The sequence below is a fragment of the Schistocerca cancellata genome, chromosome 5, assembly GCF_023864275.1.
Source record: "Schistocerca cancellata isolate TAMUIC-IGC-003103 chromosome 5, iqSchCanc2.1, whole genome shotgun sequence".
NCBI classification, from domain to species: Eukaryota; Metazoa; Arthropoda; class Insecta; order Orthoptera; family Acrididae; genus Schistocerca; species Schistocerca cancellata.
The window spans coordinates 299,146,077-299,174,027 of NC_064630.1; the positions used below are offsets into that span (position 1 = coordinate 299,146,077).

Sequence of the window (27,951 nt, forward strand, 5' to 3'; positions counted from 1 at the left end):
CACAATTAAACAGCTTGCTACAGATAGGTGCACAACCGGTGAAGACACCAATGATGAGTCATTTTTGTGTGTCTATAAAGTGAGCAGCATTTCAGCCTCCCACAATGCTCAGGGAGAATTAGTAGGTGAGACTGATACCACACTGCAGGGCAACATTATTCAGCACCTGCTTTGTAGCCTTGTGTCCTGAATATGGAGTGTCCACTTGTCCCAAATGTGGAGTGCCCACTTCAAGGAGCTCATTAAATTACAGTGTGTCCGGCAACATCCCAACTCTTTTTTGTGAACTATACACAAATTGTTATGGCACCACACATGTGACCATTAGAGATTGAAATACTCAAGTGTGTTAGATTACCTTCACCTACAGTACCTCAAATATGTTTGTTTGTATTTTGTATTTGTCTTATCACTGTGTCAGATTACCTTTACTCACAGTACCTCAAGTTCATTTATTTGTATATTGCATTTTGATTTGATCATTGTGTTAGATTAGCTTCGCTCATGATACCTCTACTTAGTTTACTTCTATTTTATATTTTGCTTCACAATCACTGTGTTAGAGCAGATACACATGGTACCTCCAAGTTCATTTATCTGTATTTGTGTATTTCCTTGACCACAATGTTTGAGTAGTGCTCACCATACCCCAAGAATGTTAATGATGTTTAACTTTCTGTCTTACAAAATTGTATAAACTGATTCCACCACACTTGGATGGTGGTGTCTTCATGTGTGCTCATTATGCCTTCATGAGTGGTGGGATTACCCCACCAACTCAATAGAGAGTTTTTGTTCACAGAAATTTTTGTGGCAGGTTACTCTCATAAATACATTCTGCATTTTTGTTGTGCCTGTTAATGTTCCAATAAAGCCACTGTTTTGTTTTTGTACATTTTTATTACGTTGTTCCTAGGCTTTATCCATCTGTTTTACTCTCCATACCAAGCAAACCCATATCATCTGCCTCTCATGTTCAGTGAGGAACACTATTCTCACAAAATAAAACGTATTTACTTAACCAGTCAGATAAAGGCACAAATGGCAATTCACTGGCAGGATAGAGAGAAACTGCAGTTAATCTTACAAAAAGATTTTTGCAAAATGTCCATAATCCATTCTGATAGATGTTTAGGTATGTGGATATTACATTAGACTCATTAACAATAATTATTGGATGTGCACAATATGAACAATACAATTTGTCACACATACATTTGTCATCCAGGAGAATGACATAAATAGGTGAAAAGAATCTTAATTTAAGAAATGCTGCAAGAAAAACACCAGCAATCTTAAACATGTTTTATCAACAGAATATAAAACAATTATATAATTGGCAAAAGGAAAACAACAAAATGGTATCACATGTGACCTTTTCCTACACAAAACTCTGATTCACCAGATTACATAAATGTAAATTCAGTGGGAGTATATGAAATACAACCTGTACCAGATTCTCCTTTAGGAATTTGTTCAAACAGAAGCACTCTTTGACCTTTCTGTATGAATATGTTCTTTAACTTACACACTCAGGTGACAGAAGTCATGGGATATCTATTAATACTGTATCATGTTGAATCTCTTTTTGACTGTAGTAGTGCAGCAGTTCAATGTGCCATGGACTCAACAAGTCGTTGGAAGTCCCCTGCAGAAATACTGATCCATGCTTCCTCTATAGATGCCCATAACTGCAAAAGTGTTGCCAGTGCATGATTTTGTGCATGAAATGGTCATTGAGATTTATGTCTGTGTTGTGGGTGACCAGATCATTCACACAAATTGTCCAGAATACCTTTCAAACCAATTGCAAACAATGGTGGTCTGGTGACATGCATGGGAATATGAAGTCAATGAATGGCTGAAAATGGTTTCCAAGGGGCTGAACATAACCATTTCTATTCAATGATTGGTTCAATTGGACCAGAGGACCCAGTCCATTTCATGTAAACTCAGCCCACATCATTATGGAGCCACCAGCAGTTTGCACAGTGCTTTGTTGAGAACTTGGGTCGATGGCTTCATGGGGTCAGGAACACAGTTGAACCCTACCATCTCCTTTTACCAGCTCAAATTGGGACTCATCTGGCCAGGCCACAGTTTTCCAATAGTCCAGGGTCCAACTGATATGGTCATGAGCCCAGGATAGGTGCTGCAAACGATGTCATGCTGTTAGCAAAGACACACATTCATCGTCTGCTGCCAAGGCCATTAATGCCAAATTTCACTGCACTGTCCTAACGGATCCATTTGTCATGTGTCACACACTGATTTCTGCAGTTATTTCAGACAGTGTTGCTTGTCTGATAGCACTAACAATTCCATGCAAACACCACCCCTCTTGGTAATTAAGTGAAGGTCGTCAGTCACTGCAGTGTCCTTGGTGAGGAATAATGCCTGAAATTTGGTATTTGCGGCACACTCTTGACAATGTGGCTCTTAGAGTATTGAATTCCTTAACAATTTCCAAAATGGAATGTCATTCATTTCTAGCTCCAACTACCATTCCAACCTTCAACGTCTGCTAACTCCTGTCATGCAGCCATAATCGCGCTGGACAATTTTTCACGTGAATCACCTGAATACAAATGACAGCTCTGCCAATGCACTGCCCTTTTAAACCTTGTGTACATGATACTACCACCATATGTATAGCTGAATATCACTGTCCCCTGACTTTTGTCACTTCAGTGTATGCCTTAATAGCAAGTATAATACGTGATGAAAAGTGAACTGTGCAGTCTATGGTCATAATTTGAAGGGAAAAAAAGAAAATAGAAAAAAAAATACTTTAATATTTTCTTTCACAAAATATTTCCTATACTTAACAAAAATTGTGAAATAGTAAACTGCAGGCCAGTTTAATATAAAAAAAATATAACTGTTATTAGCATAGTGCTGTATCTGAGTACTTGGCATCTTTCAATGGGGTAATGGACAACTTCATGTGGAAATAAATGTGCAATCCTTCTGTGAAAAAGGAAGGTACCATTGCTTTCCACTACATATCTTTCTTTTAGACAATATCTGCCTGGTCTTCTCTCTCAACACTCTCATAACATTGTTATTATCAGTGGTTCACATTCTTCCAAATGAATGATATATATGGAATTTTTTGGTTTTAAGGCTTACTGTGTACTTCTCTGCCTTTTACTATTAAAGAGAGGGAAACATTTGCATTTACCTTCAAGTTTGGCATTCAACAAATAAATCTAAGCATTTCATTTATCTTGGTCCATTATTGGCAATCTTACACTCATTTTTCTTATGCAGATTCACAGTATAAAGAATGAGATAGATCTTTGAATAAGTACTCACGTTTAAGTGGCAAAAGTTTAGAAGCTGACTCATACGGGGACTCCATCCAGTAGCATACCCCAGGCATAAACAATTGTTTGTTAGCCTTGAGAAATGATTGATCTTTCCACCTGTGACCGCACACCTATTAATGAAAATCCATGAGATTGTTTCAATTTGAACACTTGTTAATATGAAACATGGATAAATAAATTCTTATACACTGGGATTTGCAAAATTTCATCTGCATTGAGTAAGATCAGACCTTTGCACCAAATGGCCGATTTTTCCATCTGTGACTGCACAACTATTAATGAAAATCCACTGCATTATTACAACTGGAATGCTTGTTAAGATGAAACAAGAATAAATAAATTCTTATGCACTGGGATTTGCAAAATTGTAGTTGCAGGGAGTATAATTGTCATTTAGACCACTATGAGCATCAGTGCCAAATGATGTAGATTGTCACCTCATCCTGGAAATATGGCATTAATTTCACAGATCTTATAATTGTAGCACAACAAACATAAAGTAAGTATTTTTATCCAAGATTGGTGACATTTTACAGAAGCTCGAAATTTGGCACAGACTTCAATGGGAGATGTTTGTAATAGTTTCCACAATTAAACTGTCTCAAAGCGTGGCGGAAAATCAAAATAAATTCTGGGTATATGTAAAGTACATCAGTAGCAGTAAACAATCAATACCTTCACTGTTTGATAACAAAGATCTTAGCAATGACAGTAACACTAAAGCAGAGTTAATAAGCAAAGTTTTCTGAAATTACTTCACTAAAGAATATCAGTAAACATTCCAGGATACAAATCAAGACCAGCTGCCAACAAGAGCAGCTTAGGAGCAGATGCCCTCAGTAAAACAGAACATCTTAATTCACTTAATAAAGGCAAGTCTTCCAGACTGTATACCAATTAGGTTTCTTTCAGAGAATGGTGATGTAATAGTTCCATATTTAAAAATCATATACAACTGATCACTTGACAAAAATTCCATATCTAAGGACTGAAAAGTTACATAGGTCACACCAATGAACTAAACTAATCTAAACTCCATCCAAACGGGCCTTCAAAGGTCCAACGGTACCGACCAGCCACTGTGTCATACTCAGCCCACAGGCATCACTGGATACGGATATGGACAGTCACGTGATCAGCACACCACTATCCCAGTTTACGAGACTGGAGCCATTACTTTTCAATCGAGTAGCTTCTTAGTTCGCGTCACAAGGGCTAAGTGTGCCTCACTTGACAACAGTGCTCGGCAGACTGGATGGTCACCCCTCTCAGTGCTAGCCCAGCCTGATAGCACTTAACTTCAGTGATCTGATGGGAACCGCTGTTAGCACCCGTGGCAAAGCAGGTCACACCAATACCCAAAAAAGAAAACAGAAGCAATCTGTTGAATTACGGCCACATATCACTGACATAAATTTGAAGGAAGATTTTGGAATACATGCTATATTCAAATATGATGAAACACCTCAAAGAAAGTTATCTATTGGCACATGGATAGCATAGACTAGGAAATTATTAGTCTTGTGAAACACACCTGCCCCTTTATTCACACAAAGTAATAAAAACAAAGATGATGAGACTTACCAAACAAAAGTGCTGGCAGGTCGATAGACACACAAACAAACGCAAACATACACACAAAATTTGAGCTTTCGCAACCCCTGATTGCTATGTCGGGAAAGAGGGAAGGAGAGGGAAAGGTGAAAGGATGTGGGTTTTAAGGGAGAGGGTAAGAAGTCATTCCAATCCTGGGAGCGGAAAGACTTACCTAAGGGGAAAAAAGGACAGGTATACACTCGCACACACACACATATCCATCCAAACATACACAAACACAAGCAGACATTTGTAAAGGCAAAGAGTTTGACCCAAACTCTTTGCCTTTACAAATGTCTCTGCTTGTGTTTGTGTATGTGCGGATGGATATGTGTGTGTGTGCGAGTGTATACCTGGCCTTGTTTTATGTGTTCTGAGTCTCATCACAAAATGTTACAAACCTAACAAATAATTCCATATCAGTATCTGCTGTGGTTTCATAAACATGTGGTTTTATATATTGTTATAACAACTATATAAGAAGATTGAGGTCAGACTATTTAGTGGGCTCTGAAGTCTCTCCCTATTCACTGAGTAGAAAATTCAGCAGTAAGATGCTTTAGAACACTGACATTGAAGAGAGAAGATATACCTCCTCCTGACAAATACACTACAAATCATAAACATTTTCACAAATTTATTTATTTATTTTTGTATTACTGTGTCAAAGAAGGCCATGGTGGTCCAGTCAGTTGAATGCTAGACTCAAGTCATAGATCGTTCTGTCCTCCCTCTCCTAGTATCATGGCAAATGAAATGCTACACTCCACCTGGAGTCAGACGACAGGTTTAGCGTTACATATTTTACCTAGTTTTTTTACCTGTGTCAGAGGTACCACCAACAAGCCTGTTCTCAAACTACACTCCTGGTTTCAATATGGGATTGTGGGTCTGACTTGATGCAAACATTTCTTGTTTATTTAATTCACCACATTAGTTAAGGCAAAATAGAGCCATTATCCATGGGTTATTTTATTGCAAAACACAGAATTATCATTGTTGCAAAACACTACAAAAAAATATTATATTTGTCCTGTACGGTTCTAGCTATACATTAAAATAATTTTATAGTACCTTTCTACAATAAGTTATTGCATAATTTCTATGTTTGTTACCAATTTTTTTCATCATATGGGATGTCAGCTGCAGAGGTGTGAAAATCACAGAAATGGCATAACTTTTCACTTTGGCAGTAATTAAAATATTATGCCATCTTACTGTTGATGTTTGTCAAAGAAATTTTGAAAGCTGCAGTGGGAAGATTTATGTCCCTTACATAAGTTCGCTTTTCATAAATTCCTGCATGTTTATCCTCTATACTGGGATTGACAGGAGTTGCACATTAGTTGGCATATTCTTGCACTGCTAAATTTGTCTGAAGTTCTGCTGTGTGACTTAGTCTTTTTTGTGTTGTGTTGTTTGTTCTGTATGCCACTGGTATCCCTTGCTTCTTCATAATATTTCTAATTCTGTGTACTACAAGTAGACACCCCCAATTCTGTAAAGAACCAAACTCCTATGTATAAAACAACTTCAAGTTTCTAACTACTTTACAAATTAGTTATTGTGTTAAATATTTAACATAAAACTTGGAAACGAGAAACAGTTTAGAAAGAGTTGAAACTATGGTCAAAGTTTATTGGAAGTCTCTGTATAGCTCTCATTATCAAACACTGATTGAGTGTATTCTAGGCAATGTGCTCTCCATTTAAAGAAAATGTTAGTTTCTCATGCATTTTAATGTTTATGACTTCATACATCCTGAACCTCGTGTCATACAATGATACAAACTTGCAGGTAGTTCCAGTACTGTTATGTGAGTAATGTCTGCAAAATGTGTTGCAAATATATTTGTTCATAAAGAAGAAATAAATTAAACGTCTTGTCTGATGTGGCAGTTTTACTGTGTGAACAGTGAAAATGTAGAAAGTAATAAACTTTTTTCTCTTCAGGCTGAGGGCGATGTTCTTAAAGGTTCAAAATTGTGTGTTAAGTTTGTTACAAATCAATAACTGCTCTCATTCTCAAATACTGGATAAAAGTAGTATAGGGATCTGTGCATGGTCAGTTACAATGGCTCTTCCATATCTTAAACTCTTAATGGGTAGATTATCTCACTATTTATATGATATAGTGAAAATCAAATTTTTGTTGCCTCTGGAATCTCCTACATAGACAGTCTGCAATTGGGTAACGTTTCTTTGCCCAGGATAGTCAGTTAGTAATATATATTTTATTATTATAGCTTAGTGTGTACTATGCTTTCCTTTTTTTCAGTTGTGGTATTGCCTCCTTCATTATCTACATGTTGTACCTCTGTTTTCAGACTCTTTAGTTGGTCACTTTCATTTCCTTTCATTTCTACCTTGTTGTTGGACTTCTTTAAACTATCTAATTTGTAGCCATTTTGAACAGCAAGGTGTCTGATTATTTCTAGTTTTTGTGTGTAGTTTTGGACTTTGAGAAGTGTTTTGTTTAACATCTTGTGCATGTGTGTGAAACTGTCACATTTATGTATTGTTGTGGAGTTGGATATGTTATGTATAACAGACCTGATGGATGTAGGTTTACTGTAGATGGGAAATTCATGTTATTGGTTACTTCTCATTATTAATTTCTTGTTTTCTTCAGTTTTCATTGTGAAGTGCATCTGTTACTGTGTTGATGTTATTGTGTAACTCTTACATCTACTTTGAGTTTCATCTGTAGATGACTGTGTCAGCCACGTTTCAGTATTATTTGTACCCTCTGTGTTTAACAAGGTTGGTGAATGGTATGTTCTCTGTATGATCCAAGAAAATATTGGTTAAATTTCCACTGAAGGGGAACCCCTTTTGTTGCAAATAGAAGTTGTTGTCCAAAGTAAAGTAATTTTGATCTGTGATTGGCTTTAGGATGAATGTGATTTCATTTATTTGTGTCTTTGGGACTCTCTTGCTTTGCAGTTGTTTATTATGCTTATACTTCTCCTGTGGATATATGTAATGTCACAGTATACTAGTGTTACGAATGTTACTATTAACACTGTCTGCCAGGTCACTGACGTACAACATGAATAAAAAAAAGGGCTCCAACATACTTCCCTGGTGCAAGTGTGCATTTATTTATACTTCTTCAATGACTCTCCATCCAAGACAATATGGTGCATTGTCCCTCCCAAGAATCCTCAAAACTAGTCCAAATTTTGTTTGCTACCCATGTAACTGAACTTGGTTAATACAAATTGGTGAAGCACTGAGTCAAGTACTTTTTGAAAGTACAGAAATATCACATTCATCTGATTTCCTTGATCTGTGGTTTTCAAAATGTCACAAGAGAAAACTGTATGTTGTGTTTCAGTTGATCAGTGTTTCAGAATCATTGCTTATTGGCACAGAAGAGATAATTCTATTCAAAATACCTTATTATGTTTGAGTTCAGAAAACGTTCTAGAATTTTACAACAGAAGGATATCAATGAGACATTAGTTTTGTGTATCACTTCTGCTACACTTCTTGAAGAGCAGTATGACTGGTGGTTTCTTCCAATCACTGGGCATAGCAAATCCTTTATAAAATCAGATAATGCTGCCATCAGGCCTTAGAGACTTGTTTAACTCTATTTAACTTTGTTTAACTCTATTGTTTAACTCATTGTTTCTCAATGGCACTTACATCATTACCTATATTCATAATTTTTGCAGTCATGGTTGACATAAACTAGGACAGTACTTATGTATATGTCTTAGTAAAGGGAACATTTGAAAATTCAGTTCAGCATTTCTGCTTTGTTTTGCTTAGATTCCATTCCTGTGCTATCCATGAGAGTCTGGACACTAATTTGGTGCCACTGACACCCTTTCCACATGACCAGAATTTCTTAGGGTTGTGTGAGAGAGCTTTCAACTAGATTCTGCCATTGTAGTCATTGAAGGTTTCACAAACTGCCCTCTTGATAGTCAAATGTGTTCCATTCTGCCTCTCTCTGATCTACAGCATTATGCTTTGTTTTACCTCAGTCACACAGAAACTGCTGTTTCTTCTGATATAACTTTACAGTGATGATATACCTTGGAGGGACCTATCCTTCATGAACTGTTCCACTAGGTACAATTATTGGCAGTGTATGGTCAACTATTCTTTCAGACTTAAGCTACATTTTTTCTGTATGCTCCTCCACAGAGGTAAATGTTTGGAGTTCTGCTTTTAGATGTAACATGATAGCCTCTTTATCTACTTTGTTGAATATGCAAAACTTCCAACTAGTTTTAGCTGCCATTTGCACTTTATGGCATAGCTTAAGCTGCAAGTAGCTCATCACAACTAGCTGAATAAAATGCATGTCAACTGCAGCCAAAATGCTGCAGCTGAATGATACAACAATGCTAACACAAACTCTCATCAGGCCCCCAGAAACCAACAATACTGTATTGTATTGTCAGTGGCTGAAGTAGTGTTATACAGTGTAGCACAAAGTGACATTTCCACTGTTGAGTATCTGGCAAGAACATTACTCCTATTAACAATGCACTGACACACGAGGCAGTATAAATACTCCTGGCTCTGTTGGCAGAATCATTTTGGATCCTGTATTTGCCTAGTGCAGGCTTCTGGCCAGTTACCAGTCAAATGTTCAGCTAGATCTTACCAGCTCTAAAGGGAAGTGTTGTCTCTAGTTGCAGCCATTGGTCTTCAAGTCTGGGAAGAGGCCTCTCAGTGGTTGCTATTATCTGACACAATAACTGGTCTTACTTATTGGTATACAGAGCCACCGGTCAGTAAATAAAATACTACTCCATCACAATGATGGTGCTGTATTGAAGAAACTGTCCCACACACAGTACTGGAGTCAGAAGTGTCTCTACTGCAATGTTGGTGTCGGAAGAGCCAGAACGTGAGAAGGACATCATAAAGTGACCTTGACATGTTGAGTGAAGACAAACTGTCTGTCATGCAGCAGGATTTGGCACAAGTGTCCAATTTTCCAAATAGTAAACTTTGGGACTTAAGGGCTATTTTGAAAGTTCAATTTGTAAAAAGAGCTTTAGTCAGTGTTGAACGCCATCATGGCAAATCAGAACACTGGGTCCTCCTTGACTGACCATGGAGATTACCACATCCCAGGCTCTGCAGATACTTCAGCTCTTACCAAATCCTATGTCACTTGGCAGGGATCACCTACAAAGTTAAGGATAGTGATCCCATATCGACAATATGAAAGTGTAGACATATCATCAATATTCTTTGCATGAAGCCCTGTCATAATCCTGAGATATAGCTTAATAATAGGGGCTTTTGATACAAAGAAAATGAATGTCTATGCAACAGTCATGATGCCCCAAAGAATGTAGCTCCATTTGAAAAAGACCTGACAACATAATCAGAATGCAAAGATCCACTAGTGCTGCTGTGGAAGGGCCACTGACTAAACTGGAACTTAGAAAGCTGTAGTTGACACAGAACAAGAAAGTTGGTGATCTGTCAGGAGAGGTAGTAATTGCTTATTTATTGAACATTTAAATTTGCTACAATATTTGGTATACGTATAAATAATAACCCTTTGATTAAGCAGGCAATTCAACTCCATCTGTATTTACATGTGTGCTCAGTAGTGTGAAGTGTTAGTTCTTGTTGACACTCTGCCCTTGTAACTGATACATATTTCTAGCTCTGACATGGCAGAGTTTGCTGGGCAGATGCCAGGTGTCTCAGACGTCAGCATCACCTTAGTTTCAATAATCTACATCTACATCTACATGGGTAGTATGAAATCACACTTAAGTGCATCACAGAGAGTTCATCAAACCACCTTCACAATAACTCTCTGTCATTCCTTTCTCAAACACAACACAGAAAAACAAACGCCTTTATCTTTCCAAGCAAGCTCTCATTTCTTTTGTTTTATTATGATGATCATTTCACTTTATGTAGGTTGGCACCAACAAAATATTTTCCCATTTGGAGGAGGAAGGTGGTGACTGAAATTTCATGAGAAGATCCTGACACAACAAAAAAATCCATAACATGATGCAACAAGAAAGTCCATAACACTATCTCCTGTATTTCTCGATAATACAAAATGTACTGCTCTTCTTTGAACTTTCTCAATGTATTCTGTTAATATTATCCATTAAGTATCTGACACCACAGAGCAGTACTCCAAAAGCAGACAGACAAGCATAGTGTAGGCAGTTTCATTTTCTAAGTGTACTGTCCAAAAAACATAGTCTTTGGTTCACCTTTCTCACAACATTATCTATGTGTTCTTTTCAATTTAAATTGTTCATAATTGTAATTCCTAGGTATTTAGTTGAATTTACAGTGTTTATATTTGACTGATTTAATATGTAATCAAAGTTTAACGGATTTCCTTTAGCACTCAAGCAGATCACCTCACACTTTTCATTATTGAGTGTCAATTGCCAATTTTCCAACAATATTGATATCTTTTATTAATCGTTTTGCAGTTTGTTTTGATCTTCTGATGGGTTTACTAGATGATGAATGACAGCATCATCTGCTAACAACCTAAGATGGCTGCTCAGTTTGTCCTATAGATAAGGAACAACAAAGAGTCTGCAACACTACCTTGGGGAACAACAGAAATAATTTCTGTTTTACACTATGACTTTCCATCAATTACTATAGACTGTTGTAACCTTTCTGGCAGGAAATCTTGACTCCAGTCACATAACTGAGATGACATTCCATTTGCACACTATTTGATTACTAGGTGCTAGTGAGGTACAGTGTCAAAAGCCTTCTCGAAATCTAGAAATATGAAATCAATTTGAAATTCTTTGTCAACAGCACACAACACTTTGTGTAAGTAAAGAGATAGTTGTATTTCTCAACAATAATGTTTTCTAAAATGGTATGGTTCAAATGGCTCTAAGCACTATGCGACTTAACATCTGAGGTCATCAGCCCCCTAAACTTAGAACTAATTAAACCTAACTAGCCTAAGGACATCACACACATCTATGCCCAAGGCAGGATTTGAACCTGTGACCATAGCAGCAGTGTGGTTCTGGACTGAAGTGCCTAGAACCGCTTGGCCACAGCGGCTGGCTAAACAGTATGACTTATGTCAATAGACCTTTCCCTTCTTGGTAATTCATAATATTCAAACAAAAAATATGCTCCAAAATTCTGCTGCAAATCAATGTTAATGATATCAGCCTATAATTTAGTGGATTACTCCTATTACCTTTTTCGACTACTGGTATGGCCTGTGCAACTTGCCAGCATTTCATACAGACCTTTCATTGAGCAAGCAGTTGTATATAATTGTTAAGTATGGACCTATTGCACCAGCATACTCTGAAAGGAACCTAACTGGTATACAGTCTGGACCAGAAGGCTTGCTTTTAGTCCCTCATTTAAGTTGTTTCAATACTCTGAGGATATCTACTTCTAAGTTACTCTTGTTGGTACCTGTTATTGATTCAATTTCTAGAATATTTACCTCATCTTCTTTGGTGGAGGAATCTTGGAAGCCCGTGTTTAGCAACTTTGTTTTAGCAGCATTGTCATCAATACTATTTCCATTGCTATTGAGCAGAGGAGGCATTGATTGTATCTTGCTGCTGGCAACTTCACACACAACCAAAATCTCTGAATTTTCTGCCCAGTTACAAGACAAATCTTCGTTGTGGAGACTATTATAAACATCTCACATTGAAGACTGCACTAAATTTTAAGCTCCTGTAAAATATCATGAATCTTGAGGGTTTTGCATTCATTTAAATTTTGCATGCTTTTCTCATTGTTTTTGTAACAGTGTTCTGACCTGTTCTGTTTACCATGGGAAACCAGCTCCATCATTTGTTAATTTATTTGGTATATATCTCTCAATTGCTGTTGATACTATTTCTTTGAATTCAAGCCACATCTGGTCTACAATTACATTGTTAACTGAAGGATTTGAGATTGCCTCTCAGTAAAGGTGTCAAGTAGAGTTGAGCATGACTGAGTAAGCAAGCACAAAATATAAGACGGAGTGAGACCCTAACTGGATAGGCTGCCTGCACTAGTTCTAGTGACAGAATACATAGCACATAACTTCAAACACATTACACATGTCATAATTTTTGCAGTAAGACGTAAGATTGAAACCAATGTTTACACACTGGAGAAATGGGAAGGTCTAAAAAACCAAGTATGGAGTACATTTCTGTTGATTTTAGATGAAAACAGTGCATCTATTGGATACGTATCATGCATAAACTGCTCCACATTATTGTGTTGCCAGTCGGGAACCACTCATTTAAAGAAACACAGCTGCAAGAAACCTCACAAAGATACAGCTCCTTCAGGGATACTGGCAGTAATAAAAAATAGTATCACAGCAAAGTGTTTTGCAATGTGTGCTAAAGATATGAGACCTTTTAATGCCGTTTCCGGTGAAAGTTTCAGAGAACTAGGCCAAGAATTAATACATCTAGGTGCGCATTATGGAGAAGTTAACATGGCAGATATCATGCTACATTCCACTACTATAAGCAGACATGTCAAAGAACAAGCTGATGCAATATGAAACAGTATAATTCTGTTACTGTGGAAGTTATTAATAAAACATGTGCTGTGACATTTGATATGTGGACTGATTCACATAATCAGGTGCACTATTTGATGCTTACAACACATTACATTAACACAGATTGTGAACAATGTTTTATTTATAACAAAATTCCCAGATGTTAAGAAGACAGGAGTAAATATTATGAAAGAAATTGAAGAGAGGATGGCTGATTGGGACATTTCGCTGGACATGTTGCACAGTTTTGTTTTTGTCTCTGACCAGGGTTCCAATGTAATAAAGGATTTGGAAAATCACGAAAGATTTCCTTGTGCTGCTCATTGTATAAACACAGCACTTAGCCATACTTTCAATAAAGATAACCTCTTGTTAAATCATGCCCTGAACATCGTATCAACAATAAATATGGTAAAAAGAAAATTGGCCTCTGCTCGTCTTTGAAATCATCATTGAAACAAGAGGTCTGCACATGCTGGAACAGCTTGTACACTATGTTGGAATCCTTACATACCCAGTATAATGAAGTTGTTGCTTTGCAGATGGAAAAGGACTCTGCTTACAGATTGCAAGGATATAATAATGAGCTTGCAGGAAAAATTGCACATTTTCTGAGACTATTTAAAGAGGCCACAGATGAATTAGAAGGCAAAAAAGAACTGACAATCCAGTTAGTTCTTCTTTGGTTTCACAAACTGCAACAAAATTGCAGTGTCAATGACACTGACTGTCAGGTGAGTAATTACTGCAGTTAAAATCACTGTTTCATGATGAAATGCGATAGATTTATAATTCACTAGTGTAATTTATGTGCACTAACAGATATGTATTTTTTTAACAGGAGGTACAAAGGATTAAAAATTGAGCCTTGACTTTCATTTGTGAGACAATTGTGATCACTTCCAGACATAAAATTACTATGTTTTTTTGACCATCTTTCCATGATCTTAATATGCTTGAAATAAATGAAAAGCAGGAAATTCTTAGCAATGTGCAACAAATGTGTGCTACTTCTGCAGGTACAACATGCAAACATTAACATAATCATTTTTGCATAGTTAGTGGATAGTATATTATAGAGAAACAGGAATGTTATAATTCATACAATATTTCATTACTGTAAAACACCTCGTTTTTATGGGAACGTTTCGATGATTTCAACATCAGTTTTGTGTTACTTGTCTCTTTTGTTTATTATCATAGATCCTTCAAGTACTGTGTCATCACCAACCAGAAAGAGAGATCATTTCAAGGGATGGAGGAACAGCAGATCATCTGCATCAGATGAAGTATATCTCTACATTTTAATGCATCCCAAAGATGATGATGACCTCTTAAAGTGGTGGAGCAGACATGAAACAGATCTGCCAGGCCTGGCTGTAGTTGCAAGAAGTATTTTATGTATCCCAGCAACAAGCGCACCTAGTGAAAGATGCTTTAGTAAAGCCAGCATGTTACTAACAAACCACCACAGCCAATTAAATCCGGAACACGTTAGTGATTTACTGCTGATCGACAATAACTATAATTTTGTTTCTGTTGCAGACAAGTGAAAAGTATGAAAAGTTACATCTGTAAATGTTTAATGTTCTTTGTATGCTTTCTTTATGAAGATGTTTGTCTTATATATTACAGGGACAGCACTTATTTAATGTTTGCTATTAATGACAGGAAAAATATATCTTCTCGTTTGGCAATGCGACTCATCTTCTATCTGCTGCTTTATTGAAATATCATTTCACTTTCCAAGTGCTTTATGAATTTAGCTGTGTCATGTACCCATTCTTGGAAATGTTACTTTTGCATTGGATTAAAAGAGAGGGAGACAGAGATAAATACATTGTGTGTGTGTGTGTGTGAGAGAGAGAGAGAGAGAGAGACAGAGAGAGAGAGAGAGAGAGAGAGAGAGAGAGAGAGAGAGAGAGAGGGAGAGAGTGAGACAGAGACAGAGAGGCATTGGATTTGTACAGTACAGCGCAGCGAGCCGAGGTGAGATGTCAGCTGTGACCAGTCATGCTCGGTAGCCCGCATGTCCGGAATCCGGACAACAGACATGGGGCAAGTATATGACAATTTTTACCCTCCACACTGCCCTCCAATACTAAATTGATGATCCCTTGATGCCTCAGAACATGTCCTACCAACCGATCCCTTCTTCTAGTCAAGTTGTGCCACAAACTTCTCTTCCCCCAATGTGATCTACCCATCTAATCTTCAGCATTCTTCTGTAGCACCACATTTCAAAAGCTTCTATTCTCTTCTTGTCCAAACTATTTATCGTCCATGTTTCACTTCCATACATGGCTACACTCCATACAAATATTTTCAGAAATGACTTCCTGACACTTAAATCTATACTCGATGTTAACAAATTTCTCTTCTTCAGAAATACTTTCCTTGCCATTGCCAGTCTACATTTTATATCCTCTCTACTTTGACCATCATCAGTTATTTTGCTCTCCAAATAGCAAAACTCCTTTATTACTTTAAGTGTCTCATTTCCTAATCTAGTTCCCTCAGCATCACCCGACTTAATTTGACTACATTCCATTATCCTCATTTTGCTTTTCTTGATGTTCATCTTATACCCTCCTTTCAAGACACTATCCATTCCATTCATCTGCTCTTCCAAGTCCTTTGCTGTCTCTCACAGAATTACAATGTCATCAGTGAACCTCAGAGTTTTTATTTCTTCTCCATGGATTTTAATACCTACTCCGAATTTTTCTTTTGTTTCCTTCACTGTTTGCTCAATATACAGATTGAATAACATCGGGGAGAGGCTACAACCCTGTCTCACTCCCTTCCCAACCACTGCTTCCCTTTCATGCCCCTCGACTCTTATAACTACTGTCTGGTTTTAATACAAATTGTAAATAGCCATTCGCTCCCTGTATTTTACCCCTGCCACCTTTAGAATTTGAAAGAGAGTATTCCAGTCAACATTGTCAAAAGCTTTCTCTAAGTCTACAAATGCTAGAAACGTAGGTTTGCCCTTCCTTATTCTAGCTTCTAAGATAAGTTGTAGGGTCAGTATTGCCTCACGTGTTCCAACATTTCTACGGAATCCAAATTGATCTTCCCCAAGGTCAGCTTCTACTAGTTTTTCCATTCGTCTGTAAAGAATTCGCGTCAGTATTTTGCAGCAGTGACCCATTAAACTGACAGTTCGGTAATTTTCACATCCGTCAACACCTGCTTTCTTTGGGATTGGAATTATTATATTCTTCTTGAAGTCTGAGGGTATTTTGCCTGTTTCATACCTGTCTGAGTAAAGGTAATTAAATATACAATACAACGTGTAAACAAAAATTTGTGGTAATGAATTTCATCAGTTCTTAAAAAATCACAGATGTGTAACAGCAAGTAAAAACTTATCAAGAAATTGAAATTGGTATCTGGGTACAAGATATTTGAGCTATTTTCTGATACACTACAACAACAAATTATAAATACAAAACACTCCTTTTTGAGATATCATCCTTTGTGCTTACCCATAAAAAAGCAAAAATTTATTAACATGTTGAATTAAACCAACAACATAACAGCCATTAAGTGGTTAAACCATAAACATAAATGTGGACATCTGCTTGGTTACAACTTTGTCACTAATGCTGTTATTGTTTTTAAAAAAAAGCAAAAATTGATTAACATGTTGAATTAAACCAAAAACATCACAGCTATTAAGTGGTTAAACCATAAGTACAAATGTGGACATCTGAATAATGACAACTTTGTCATCACTGCTGTTGTTGTTTAATGCTTTTCTTATAAGCTGCATACAAGCTGCAGTGCATATTCTCATCACCCTTAAAGTGTTATTTTAGTCTTGATGAGAGAAACAGAGACTCGAAAAAATGAGTTTACTTCCCCAGTTGACATCCCAAGCTTATTAGAAGCTAGCAATGTGAATTTCTGTACACTGTGTAAAATTTAAATTAGAAAGAAATCTCATGTGCTACAGTTTGGTTCATGTCCTATATCACTGCTGCCAATCTTTACAATCTACAGTGTGTGATGTGTGTGGTGCAAAGTATATATGTGAGTAGTGTATGTAGTTGTTACAACTGTATTGTGTCAGATTTGAATATGAAAGTCTTTAAAATGAGCTGTCGCAAAACCATGGTTCTATTTCTGTGTGAAATCTCTGTCATACCACATTTGCACAAAAAGTATATTTTCAGAACTTCACAAAATGCTTTCACCACTACCTGTGCACTAGCACTCCACACATCCAATAGGTGAGCACATTTTATGTTTTTTAGTGTTATGCGGTGACTGCCTTGGCTAATGGATGACTTAACAAGTTGCCAGCCAATAAGAGTTCACCAGCTGGAAATGGGAAATGTTTCCTTGATTATTATTGAGCATATTCTTCCAGAATTATGGTTTGAATTTAAAAGGTTGATGACTGATATTGTTGCTAAATACAGTACATCATGAGTGGCACAAGAAATGGTGATGGCTCAGTCCCTTTGTGACATATTGGCTTGGTCCAGAACACTTTGCATTTACTGTCTAGTTTTTCCATTACCACTGTAACCTAGCAGTATTTGTACCACAATCACAAGGTGAAGTTAAATGTTAGAAGTTGTGTTGACAACATCTATCATGGATTTTGTCAGCATTTCTTCTCTCACACATCCCCTCCCAAGAATGGCCTAAAATATTCCCTTAACTTTATCACCACTGATGATGCAAACCATCCATCTTTTGTGTCATTTATAACTCGTTCAGTCACATCAACTATCAATAGGAAGAAAACAGGACAAAGTCAAGCAAGACATTGGGTAAGAACTTAGAATCAAAGTAAGCCTTACTAGGAAGAAATGTAAAATAAGGGAGTTTTAAGCACTGATCTTATTGGCTTTTCCAAGGGTTACAAATTTATGGTGTAGAAACACAAAAAATGTAAAATCAGAGGACTTAAAATCAAAGTTCCACAGTATGAATTGTTAAAAAGGCACTGATGTGTCAGATTCACCTCAGACAACTAGTAGTGGTTTTAGAAGGCACTGTCTGTCATTCAACAAAATGGCTAAAGGGGTTTTCACACCTAATGAAAGACTTGGCAGAAGATATCTATGAGCATTTGTTTTAATGTCTGTCACCATAAGAGATAACTTCATCAATTGGTGCCCCTAAGTAAGACGAAGAACCAGGAAAGACTCCACTAAAAGACTTTTGATAGATTTCTGAAAATCAGAACAAAAGAGAGTAAGGAAAACCATGTATATCTACCACCACAAACAAAGTATATAGTATGAGCAGAAATATGAAGGTTTATGATGCCTGTTAATACAAAAACCAGATGGCCAGAAGTAGCAGTTCTAAGTATCGAATGCACCCAGAAAGATGTAGCATCATTAATTCAACATGATGTTTGTTCGTTACTGGGCCAGTCTCTACAAGGCAGACCTGTGATCTGGAATGCAATTGGAAACCACAGTCATATGCCTCAACTATCACACAACATCCAACATTCCTGATCCTACACAATATCCTCATCCATCCCTACTCTATACAACCCTGCTCCCAACCCTTACCTCATGGCTCATAGCACTGTAATAGTCATATATGCAAGACCTGTCCCATACATCCTCCCACCACCACCTACTACAGTCTGGTCACAAGCATCGGATTTCCCATTAATGGCAGGGCTATCTGTGAAACAAGTCATGTGATTTACAAGCTAAGCTGCAACCACTGTGCTTCATTCTAGGTGGGCATGTCAACCAAAAAGCTCTCTGTCTGCAAGAATGGCCACCAACAAACTGTGACCAAGAACAGCTGCACCACCCAGCTGCTCATCAGAATGTTCGTGATTTTAAGACTGCTTCGCAGCCTGTGTTGTCTGGAAACTTCCTACCAACACCAGCTTTTCTGAATTTCATAGGTGGGAGTTCTCCCTGCAATTTATGCTATGTTTCCATAATCCTCCTGGCCTCAACCTTCATTAGGCACTGTCCTTCACCCACCTATCCCTTTCCTGTTCCCACTCCACTGCCTTCTATTCCACAACCACACCCACAGCCTTTCTACCTCTCTCCTTTTCTGCCCCTTTGTCTAACCTCCTGACTGCAACTAGCTGTCCTTCCCTCTCTCCACCTCATCCCTGTATGCTCCCACAAACATCACATTGCCATCCCCCACCCACACCCTTCTCTCCCTGCCCCAGCTACCTCCTTAACCCCACCACCCAATTTGCTTCACCCATCAAGTGCAGTTGCTCACAGTCTGGTCTCAGAGGGCAGAGACAGTGTCATTTGTGTGAGAGCTGCATTTGTGTGAATGTGAGTGTGTATGTTGTGTAATTCAGGACAAGATCTTTTGGCCAAATGCATACTTGTTTAGCAGTCTTTTTGTTGTGCCTGTCCAAGACTCAACATCTCCGTTATATGGTGAGTATCAGTATATCCTCTTCATAACATTTACATGGAAAATAAAGTCTAAAGACAATATGGGATATAGTGAAGCAGACTGGTAGAACTAGAAATGAAGATGAGCAAATAGCATTAAGAGTAAATGGTACATCAGTGACAGGTGTGTGCAATTTTGTGTAACTTTTCAAAAGGCATTTCAAAACTGTTAATGAAAATATGTCATTGTCAGGTTCAGTAGATGCTGCTGCAGTATATCTAAGAACAGTCATTACAAATAACTTCAGTTGCTTGAATATGATACTCACTACACCAGTGAAAGTAACGTCCACAATGATAAAATATAAAAAAAGTTAACTAAAGATTGTGCTTCTGAGTTTAGTAACATATTAAGTTACTTGTGTAACCAGTCATCTATCTGGGGAACATTTCCTGAATAGCTGAAATATGCTGAAGTTATGTCTTTGTATAAGAAATGAAGTAAAGAAATACTTTCAGTTTCTGTTGAATATCATTTTTAGTAGTATTCTCAATAATTTCAGAAAAGGTGTTATATAATAAGGCTTTTAACCATCTAACAACAAATAACATATTGTGAAAGTCAGAATTTGGATTTCTAAAGGGTTCCAATATTGAGAAGGATATTACACACACAGCAAGAACACTTGATTCCTTATACAATGAATTACAGGGTACTGGTATATCTCTTGATCTGTCAAAGGCTTTTGACTGTGTAAATCACAATATCTTTTTAGATAAATTAGAATATTACAGTGTAACAGGAGAAGTTGCAGAATCGTTCAAATTGCATATATCTGGAAGGAAACAAATGGCGTCAACAGGAAAGAGCCATGTATCAAACTGTCAGGCATCATCTAACGGGAACTAATTACAAGTGTTGTCCCACAAGGTTCCAACATAGTGCCTTAAGGTTTTCTTATGAATATCAAAGTTCATCAATCAGTGCCTTTACCAGATTAGCACATTTGATGACACAAATATTGCAATAAATAGAAAATCAAGCACAGTGTCAGAAAACTTCATTAATGAAATTTTCAAGGACGTTAATAAATAGTTCCTGCCCAACTCTTTGTCATCAAACTTTGAAGAAAAAAGAAAAAGAAGAACAAAGAAGAAAAAAACACTATTTACAGTTTAGAACTTACAAGAGGTTTCACTCAGTACATACCTAAAAGGTGATGACAAGTACCTAGAAAAAGTCCACAGTGTTAATGTATTTGGATTATGGCTATATAATAAATTCAGCTGGAGGAGCACACAACAGAACTGCTGAAGCACTTAAACAAATGTCTATTTGCAATGCAGATACAGTCGGATATAGATTATATAAGAACAGAAAAGCCTAGAATATTTTGCTTATTAATTTCATAACATCATATAGGATCATTTTTTGGGGTAACTTATCAAGCTGAGTTGAAGTTTTGATTCCAAAAATTTGTATTACAAATTATTTGTGGGTTGAACTCAATAATATCCTGTAGAGACCTGTTTATGGAACTGGGGACACTATAGCTTCCTGTTGGATTTACTCCTTAGTGATGTCCACCATTAAAATATATTTCTCTTTCAAACCAACAGCTCAGTTCATAGAATCAATTCTAGAAATAAGAATAATATTTACAAATATTTAAGTCATTTTTTTTGTCCAAATACATGTCCATTATTCTGAAACATGCATTTTCAATAATTTGCCAACAGCCATACAAAGTTTAACAACTAACAAAGCTCAGATTAATAGGAGCATAAAGCATTTATTGGGGGCCAACTCCTTCTACTCCATTGACAAATTTCTTAGCAGAACTAACTGACTTTTATTTGTTATTAACAACATTAAGTAATGTGAATATTATGTACAATGTGACTTCTGTACACATTCAGTGGACTAAAGTGATCAATGCAATTAAGTCTTCCAAAATAATTTTTCTATTTGATGATGTGTGGATACAATAGCTGGAAAATCATTATATGCACCTCAATGAATTTAACATTTACTTGTTTTGTAACAAATTTCTTATTACCTTTTAAATGAAAATATTATTAAGATTTTTTTTACCTATTTCACATCTATGAGAACCATTTCACTTGGTACCTGTGGAAGGTAAATTAGCACCTCTTTTTTCTTTGTAAATATTTAGTGTGCATTCTTGTTTTCTGGCGTGATTTACATCCTGGACAATACCTTCACTTTGTATCTATTGGGAAAAAAAAATAAATCTAATCTAATCAGTATCAGTACATGCAAGTGTGAATTAAGATGCACCATTAATAGTTCTCATGTGTATTTCTGGAAGGCTTCCTATACGCATTTTGACAAATATACCCCTGCTGTGGCAAAGGACACTCAAACACATTTCTGGGAGGTGGCATATCTCAGGAGTGAGCAAAATTTTACATGAAACAATGGAAACTCCAGGTAGGAATATCAACACTATAGGAAAAGACAGAGTACTACTTTCTGTAAAGAAGACACATTAAATTGCAGACAGGCACAATTAAAAGAGACAAGAGCAAAGCAATTAATGGAAATATATGAATTCACCACCACCTCAAAAAAGGTGAAGATGGCATCATGGTGATGGCAGTTCTCTCCTTTTTTTTTGGGGGGGGGGGGGATTGCTAAAATGTGATGTTAACAGATCTTAAGGGTTAAATCATCACAGGGACATATTACAGAAATCTCTTAATGATGTTATGGGAGGTTGTCAACATGAAGAGTCACAGGAGGTTGTCCAAGAAGGTGGCTTTTGCACCACGACAACACCCCAACTCATTTTGGACAGGACACAGTCACAAATATTTAGCATATTTAAATTTGATTACTCTATGCATGGGGTACAATTCTGATTACATTCTCTATCAAAGACTGAGACATTGCTGGAGCTTGTAGAAATGTTTACTTCTCATTTTAGTTTGTCAATACAGATTAGGACAGATGTGGACTGTTTCTGACTGCTTGGAGGTCTGTAAGATATAAAAGTAAAAATTTCTTTCCTTGTTTTCTCCTCTATTGCAGTTGCCTCAGAGTATGTTTTTGGACAATCCATTAGATGCTATCCTCTTTCTCATTATTAATTTATCTAGTTGTTTCACCTCCTTTAACTACAATCTGCTGACTGAAAGCAAGAATGTTTTAATTGCTGAATTTGTTGTCTTTTAAAATACCTCATATGTGTGTGTGTGTGTGTGTGTGTGTGTGACACTATTAAACTGTTATAAAAATACAGAATACACCTTTACATGTGTATATGTATGCATAGCTTTCACAAATCATACGGAGATATAACACTTAAGGCATTTGAAAATAATTAAAGTTGTTATAATAATTAAAACAATCATAAGAGCTTACCACAGTCTTGCCTACATGCTGTCCTTGTTCTATATCCATTGAAACACCTATCCATGCTTTATCTTTATGATCCCATGGTAGTTTCTCACCCACAAAATCAGGTTCTTCATTTCCTGAAATATATGTTTGGAGTTAGAAAAATATGGCAATCCCACCATAAACTACAGCTTTGATATAGCATATTGTACTTTTTTATTCTGATATCAAACATTTAAAAATTAGAACAAATATATAAACAGAGATAATAAAGAAAATTATTTCATGGCTGATGTTCAAATGCAGAAAAAAAACACTGAACATTAAGTTTCAATTTAAGATTTCTATTGAAAGAAGTAACAGGTAAAGGTAAAGGGTCATGATAGTTATAAACATAGAGATTTATGGATAATTCAAGACAAAAAATCAGAAAATATTTGTATTAAATAAATTAGGTGCTGGTCAAAAAACAGATTGGGAAACATAAAGTAGTTGATAAGGGCTCACAACAGCTGGTAATCTTACAGACAAACCATCTTAGGCAATCCTACAGCACTTGGTTTTATGGTTATGAGTTGGTGCATTTGCATGTCTGTGAGATTTTGTGTGAGAGATTGGTAGCTGGATAACCAGTGACATATCTGTGATATATATATAAGTCAGCTTGAGTTGAGTTGCTGCCTCTGCCCTTTTTTGGAAAGTACTTTAAGATGATAAATCTTTAGTCCAGTCACAAAATTTGTTTCATGCTCCCTACTATTGTACCATTGTTAACAAACATTAATGTGATTTGGATTCATATGCCTTTCAGAAATTAGCTTGCCTCGATCCATGGTTACTGGATGTCATATGAGAAAATTACAAGCTGGGTTTCACACAACCGATGTTCACAAAATCCATGTGCGATGACATTCAGCAGGCCATTTTATTTAAGATACTTCATATTATTCTATGTCAAAATAACTTTTAATATTCTATAACACATGAATATCAATGATACTGTGTGGTAGTTTTGTGGATAAGTTTTGCTGTTCTTCCTGTATTTGGGTGTAATCTGTGCTTTCTTCTGAGCACTGTGTGATTAACTAAGCTGGGATATTTTTACTTCCCCTCTTGTTTTGCCATATGCCTCCTTAAATTCATTTTTTTCACTTCTGGCTAATTAACATTAACATACATGCAAATAATCTGCATTTTCATAAAAGAGTAAGTTTGGCCCTTAGTTTTAAAGAATATAACACCAGATCTAATTTTTTGCTTAGTTTTATGTATGTAATTGATTTTCTGATTTATTTCAACTATTCCTAGTTAGTATCTTTTGTTATAGGGTAAAATCAGTAGTTGTTTTGTAACTTAAATTCTGTTGTTGATGTATAAACAAATATAAATTCTGTACTAGTTATAAACATATGGAGGAACAACTAACAGTATTCTTAAAGTATCTATTTAGCTCTACCTGAAAACGTGTTAGCAAAGCCAGCCCTTAATTAATTCCAAAGTAATTAACAGCTTTGTCAAAAGTATTGTTTGCATAACAATATCTGTTAATTTCATCATTTAAACAAATAATTCAGACTAACCCTTGAAGTAGAAGAAACTGTTAAAAAGAACCAAATTTTTGATGTATGCAGTTAATTTTATGAGTTAAGTTTTAATTGTAATTTCTGTAAATTAAACATCAAACAATGTGTAATTTGAGCACCTATTATGACAAGGATATATAAGGGCCCAATTTATGGTTCTGAGACAGTCAATTGACAGTTGAGTTTCAGACAAGAAACCTGTGCTGTTTAGAACAACAACAATGCTTCAACTTAACTCTGAAACAAGTTTTACACAATTAGGCCATGTGTTAAAACAAAGACAGTGTCTTCTCCATACATACCTTTCTATTCTTAAAGAACTGTGAACTTCGTGGTTAGGTTTTTACTGCTCTTAGATGTACAATAGTAAACTATTGTAGCAGTATGTGGAGATTTGCCTGCAAACTATTAATGAGGCTTATGGAAAGTTTAAACAATAGTGCACTAGCCATATATAACTGTACTATTGGGGGTTTGTGAACAGTGAAAGTAATCTATTGTGAAACGCAACTGTGCACCTGTCAGCTACACCATTTAAAGTAGTCAGTGTTGTACTTCCACAACCCATTTTTCAACCAGTTCAACCAGTGTAGCAATGCAGTACGTCAACACATCTCACGAAGAAATAAATAACTGAAGGCAAACTCTCACAACCAGGAAAGTACTTTGTTTGAGGGGCCTATGGAATATTATGTTTAAGAGAGAGGATAGCTCTGTATCTGACAGAGATTTCATCTGGCAATGGGATCTTGTTTCATTTTAATAATTTAAGCTATTTCTCAACATCACTGGTACTAATATCTGTATTATTCATTGCCACAGTGTGCAAGAATTAAATTGGGGCAGTTCTTTTGTGGGGACATTTGGATATAGAGTTCTACTTTGCTTTGCTATCCTCAGTTTCATTTCCTGTGCCTTCCATTAGTGTCTGGATACTAACTTTTGTGCCACTAACAACCTTAACATATGACCAGAATTTCTTTGCATTTTGTGTGAGATCTTCTAACAAGATTGTGCTGTGATAGTTGAAGACTTCACTCTCTGCCCTCTGCATAGCTAAATTCCTTTCATTTATCACTGTTATATCTACATCCCTCCACTTTGTTTTATGCTTACTGTGCAATAGTCACTGTTTTTTAAGAAGTTTCTTTACAGAAACTGTGTACTGTGGAGCATCTCTCCCATCATGAACTGTTTTAGTTTAGTTTAGTTATATCATGTTCCATAGATCATTTTCACAATTATTTTATTGATATGATGTGGAACAAGTCAGATTATAAGATATATATACACACAAGAATAGTGTTAATATTAATATTACTGAAATTTTTAGTTCTACACATGGAACTACAAGTCTATATCCAGTTATCAGCTGTTCACGTATATGCAATGCATTCAGTCACAAATGCAACACATCACTATCAAACGCAATATTTTCAGACAGACTGAAATATGCTACTGACAGATTCTTTTCCAAAAAAAGGAAGGTAAGGCAGATATAAAAATTACTGACCACTCACAGAACTTACCATCTTTTTGAAAGTATTGAAAAAAAATTATATATGTAAGCACCACGACACACCTCTCTCAAAATAACATACTAGTCAGGCTCAATTAGGACTTATAAAATGTCTCCTGAGAGAACATGCTATGTTACAAGTCACAAACTGGATTACAAAAAATTTAAATCACAAAATTTACCAAATGATATTTTCTGTGTTTCATCAAAAGCATCTGTGGCAGCATAACATCTCTGACTGGATAAAAGGAAGCTCATTGCCCCAGGAGGCATGGTGATTTAGTATGCTCTGTATGCTTGGAATGATTACACAAGTTATGTATTCTGGCCTCAGCAATAAACAGTGTGGCAATTGTACCTCTATGCTGTGTCACTATTCTGCTTTCACAACTCCGGAACCCCATTTTCCATAGTGGTGACCCCAGATTGCACACACTGCAATTTTGCTGTTAAATCAAAAATCAGCCACCTCGGTTACACCATGAAGAATGTAGTCATTACAAACAGTATAACCTTATTGTTTCTTCAACAATGTCAACAACCTTCAACAAGTGCTCATGAATTCCATGAACATTCTGTGTGCAGAATTGCTAAATGTCTGCCAAGGCTTGGGTGATACTACAATGCTGAATGACATAGGAACAATGCATTCACTGTTCACCACATCTTCAGACCAAGCTTGCATCACCACTGATGTCAAGCAGCAAATTGTGTCATGATGAGTGTCAAATTTACTGAGTGACTTCACAATAAATATTCCAGATTTGACACCGAGTGAATCTATTCATGGCATTTCAGACTAAAGTGCTCCAGAGAATAACATTAAACAATGGCCACCCACCTCTGTAACAAACATTACTCAGTGCTTTCGACATTTGCACAGGACAACTTCCGATGTTCCAGTGCTAGTGATTATGAGCATTATGACATTTGCTTTAATGACCTGACTTCTACAGAGGCCTTCCACAGTGCTGTTATGGTTGAACAACCATGACCCACCCCATACCACTCCATCTCTGTTTCATCATCGATCTGGCAGCGAACTGCAGGGTCAAGGTTTACATCATCTGTGTATTCTGATTTTCCAAATCAAGTTCCAATTGACATGACTAAATGCAAGTTCCGCAAGATAGACTATGATGTCACTCATATCCTAGCTACACCAGCTGTGCCAGACATCATTCCAGAGTCACTTTTGGTCCAGCACCACACTTCGCATTTGCATCACCAGCATACAGCATCAAATCTAACTATGAAATCTGAGAAAGTGTTTTTCATTACCTCACCTTGGCAAGGTCAGATAGCTGCCTCCCAGCTTAAGTGACATCACAACTGAGATCAGCTGCATCACAAACAGCTGCACATCCACACGATTTCCATGAGACAATGCATGTGCCTTTTCTTTGAACAGCCAGCTGAGTTCTACCTACATTGCCACATAATGCTGATGCCACCTGCACCGCGACATGAGTTGCAATGGCAAGGGTGCGTTACAATCAAACCACTAATGGCCATCAATCCAAAACTACCATTGTTCTGCACGGATTCTCCAGCAACATGCTTTGACCTCAGTGAATGTTTGATGTCAGCCAGTTGGTATCAGTGGAGACAACGAGAAGTTCACCACTCTTGTTAACCACCTCGGAGACAGTGCAAACTTTATTACTGACTTGCTTTTAGG

The 27,951-nt window shown here is 36.7% G+C and overlaps 1 protein-coding gene across 1 annotated transcript in view; it reads right to left on the bottom strand.

Moving 5' to 3' along the window:
* The window catches only part of LOC126188085 (integrin alpha-4-like), a 521,321-nt gene that overhangs the window by 405,536 nt on the left and 87,834 nt on the right, over nt 1-27,951 (bottom strand). Inside the window, exons 3-4 of the mRNA XM_049929540.1 lie at nt 23,193-23,305; nt 3,319-3,442 (exon numbers count right to left, since the gene is read on the bottom strand). Of these exons, the coding sequence (XP_049785497.1) occupies nt 3,319-3,442; nt 23,193-23,305 (237 nt within the window). The remainder of the gene's footprint in view (nt 1-3,318; nt 3,443-23,192; nt 23,306-27,951) is intronic.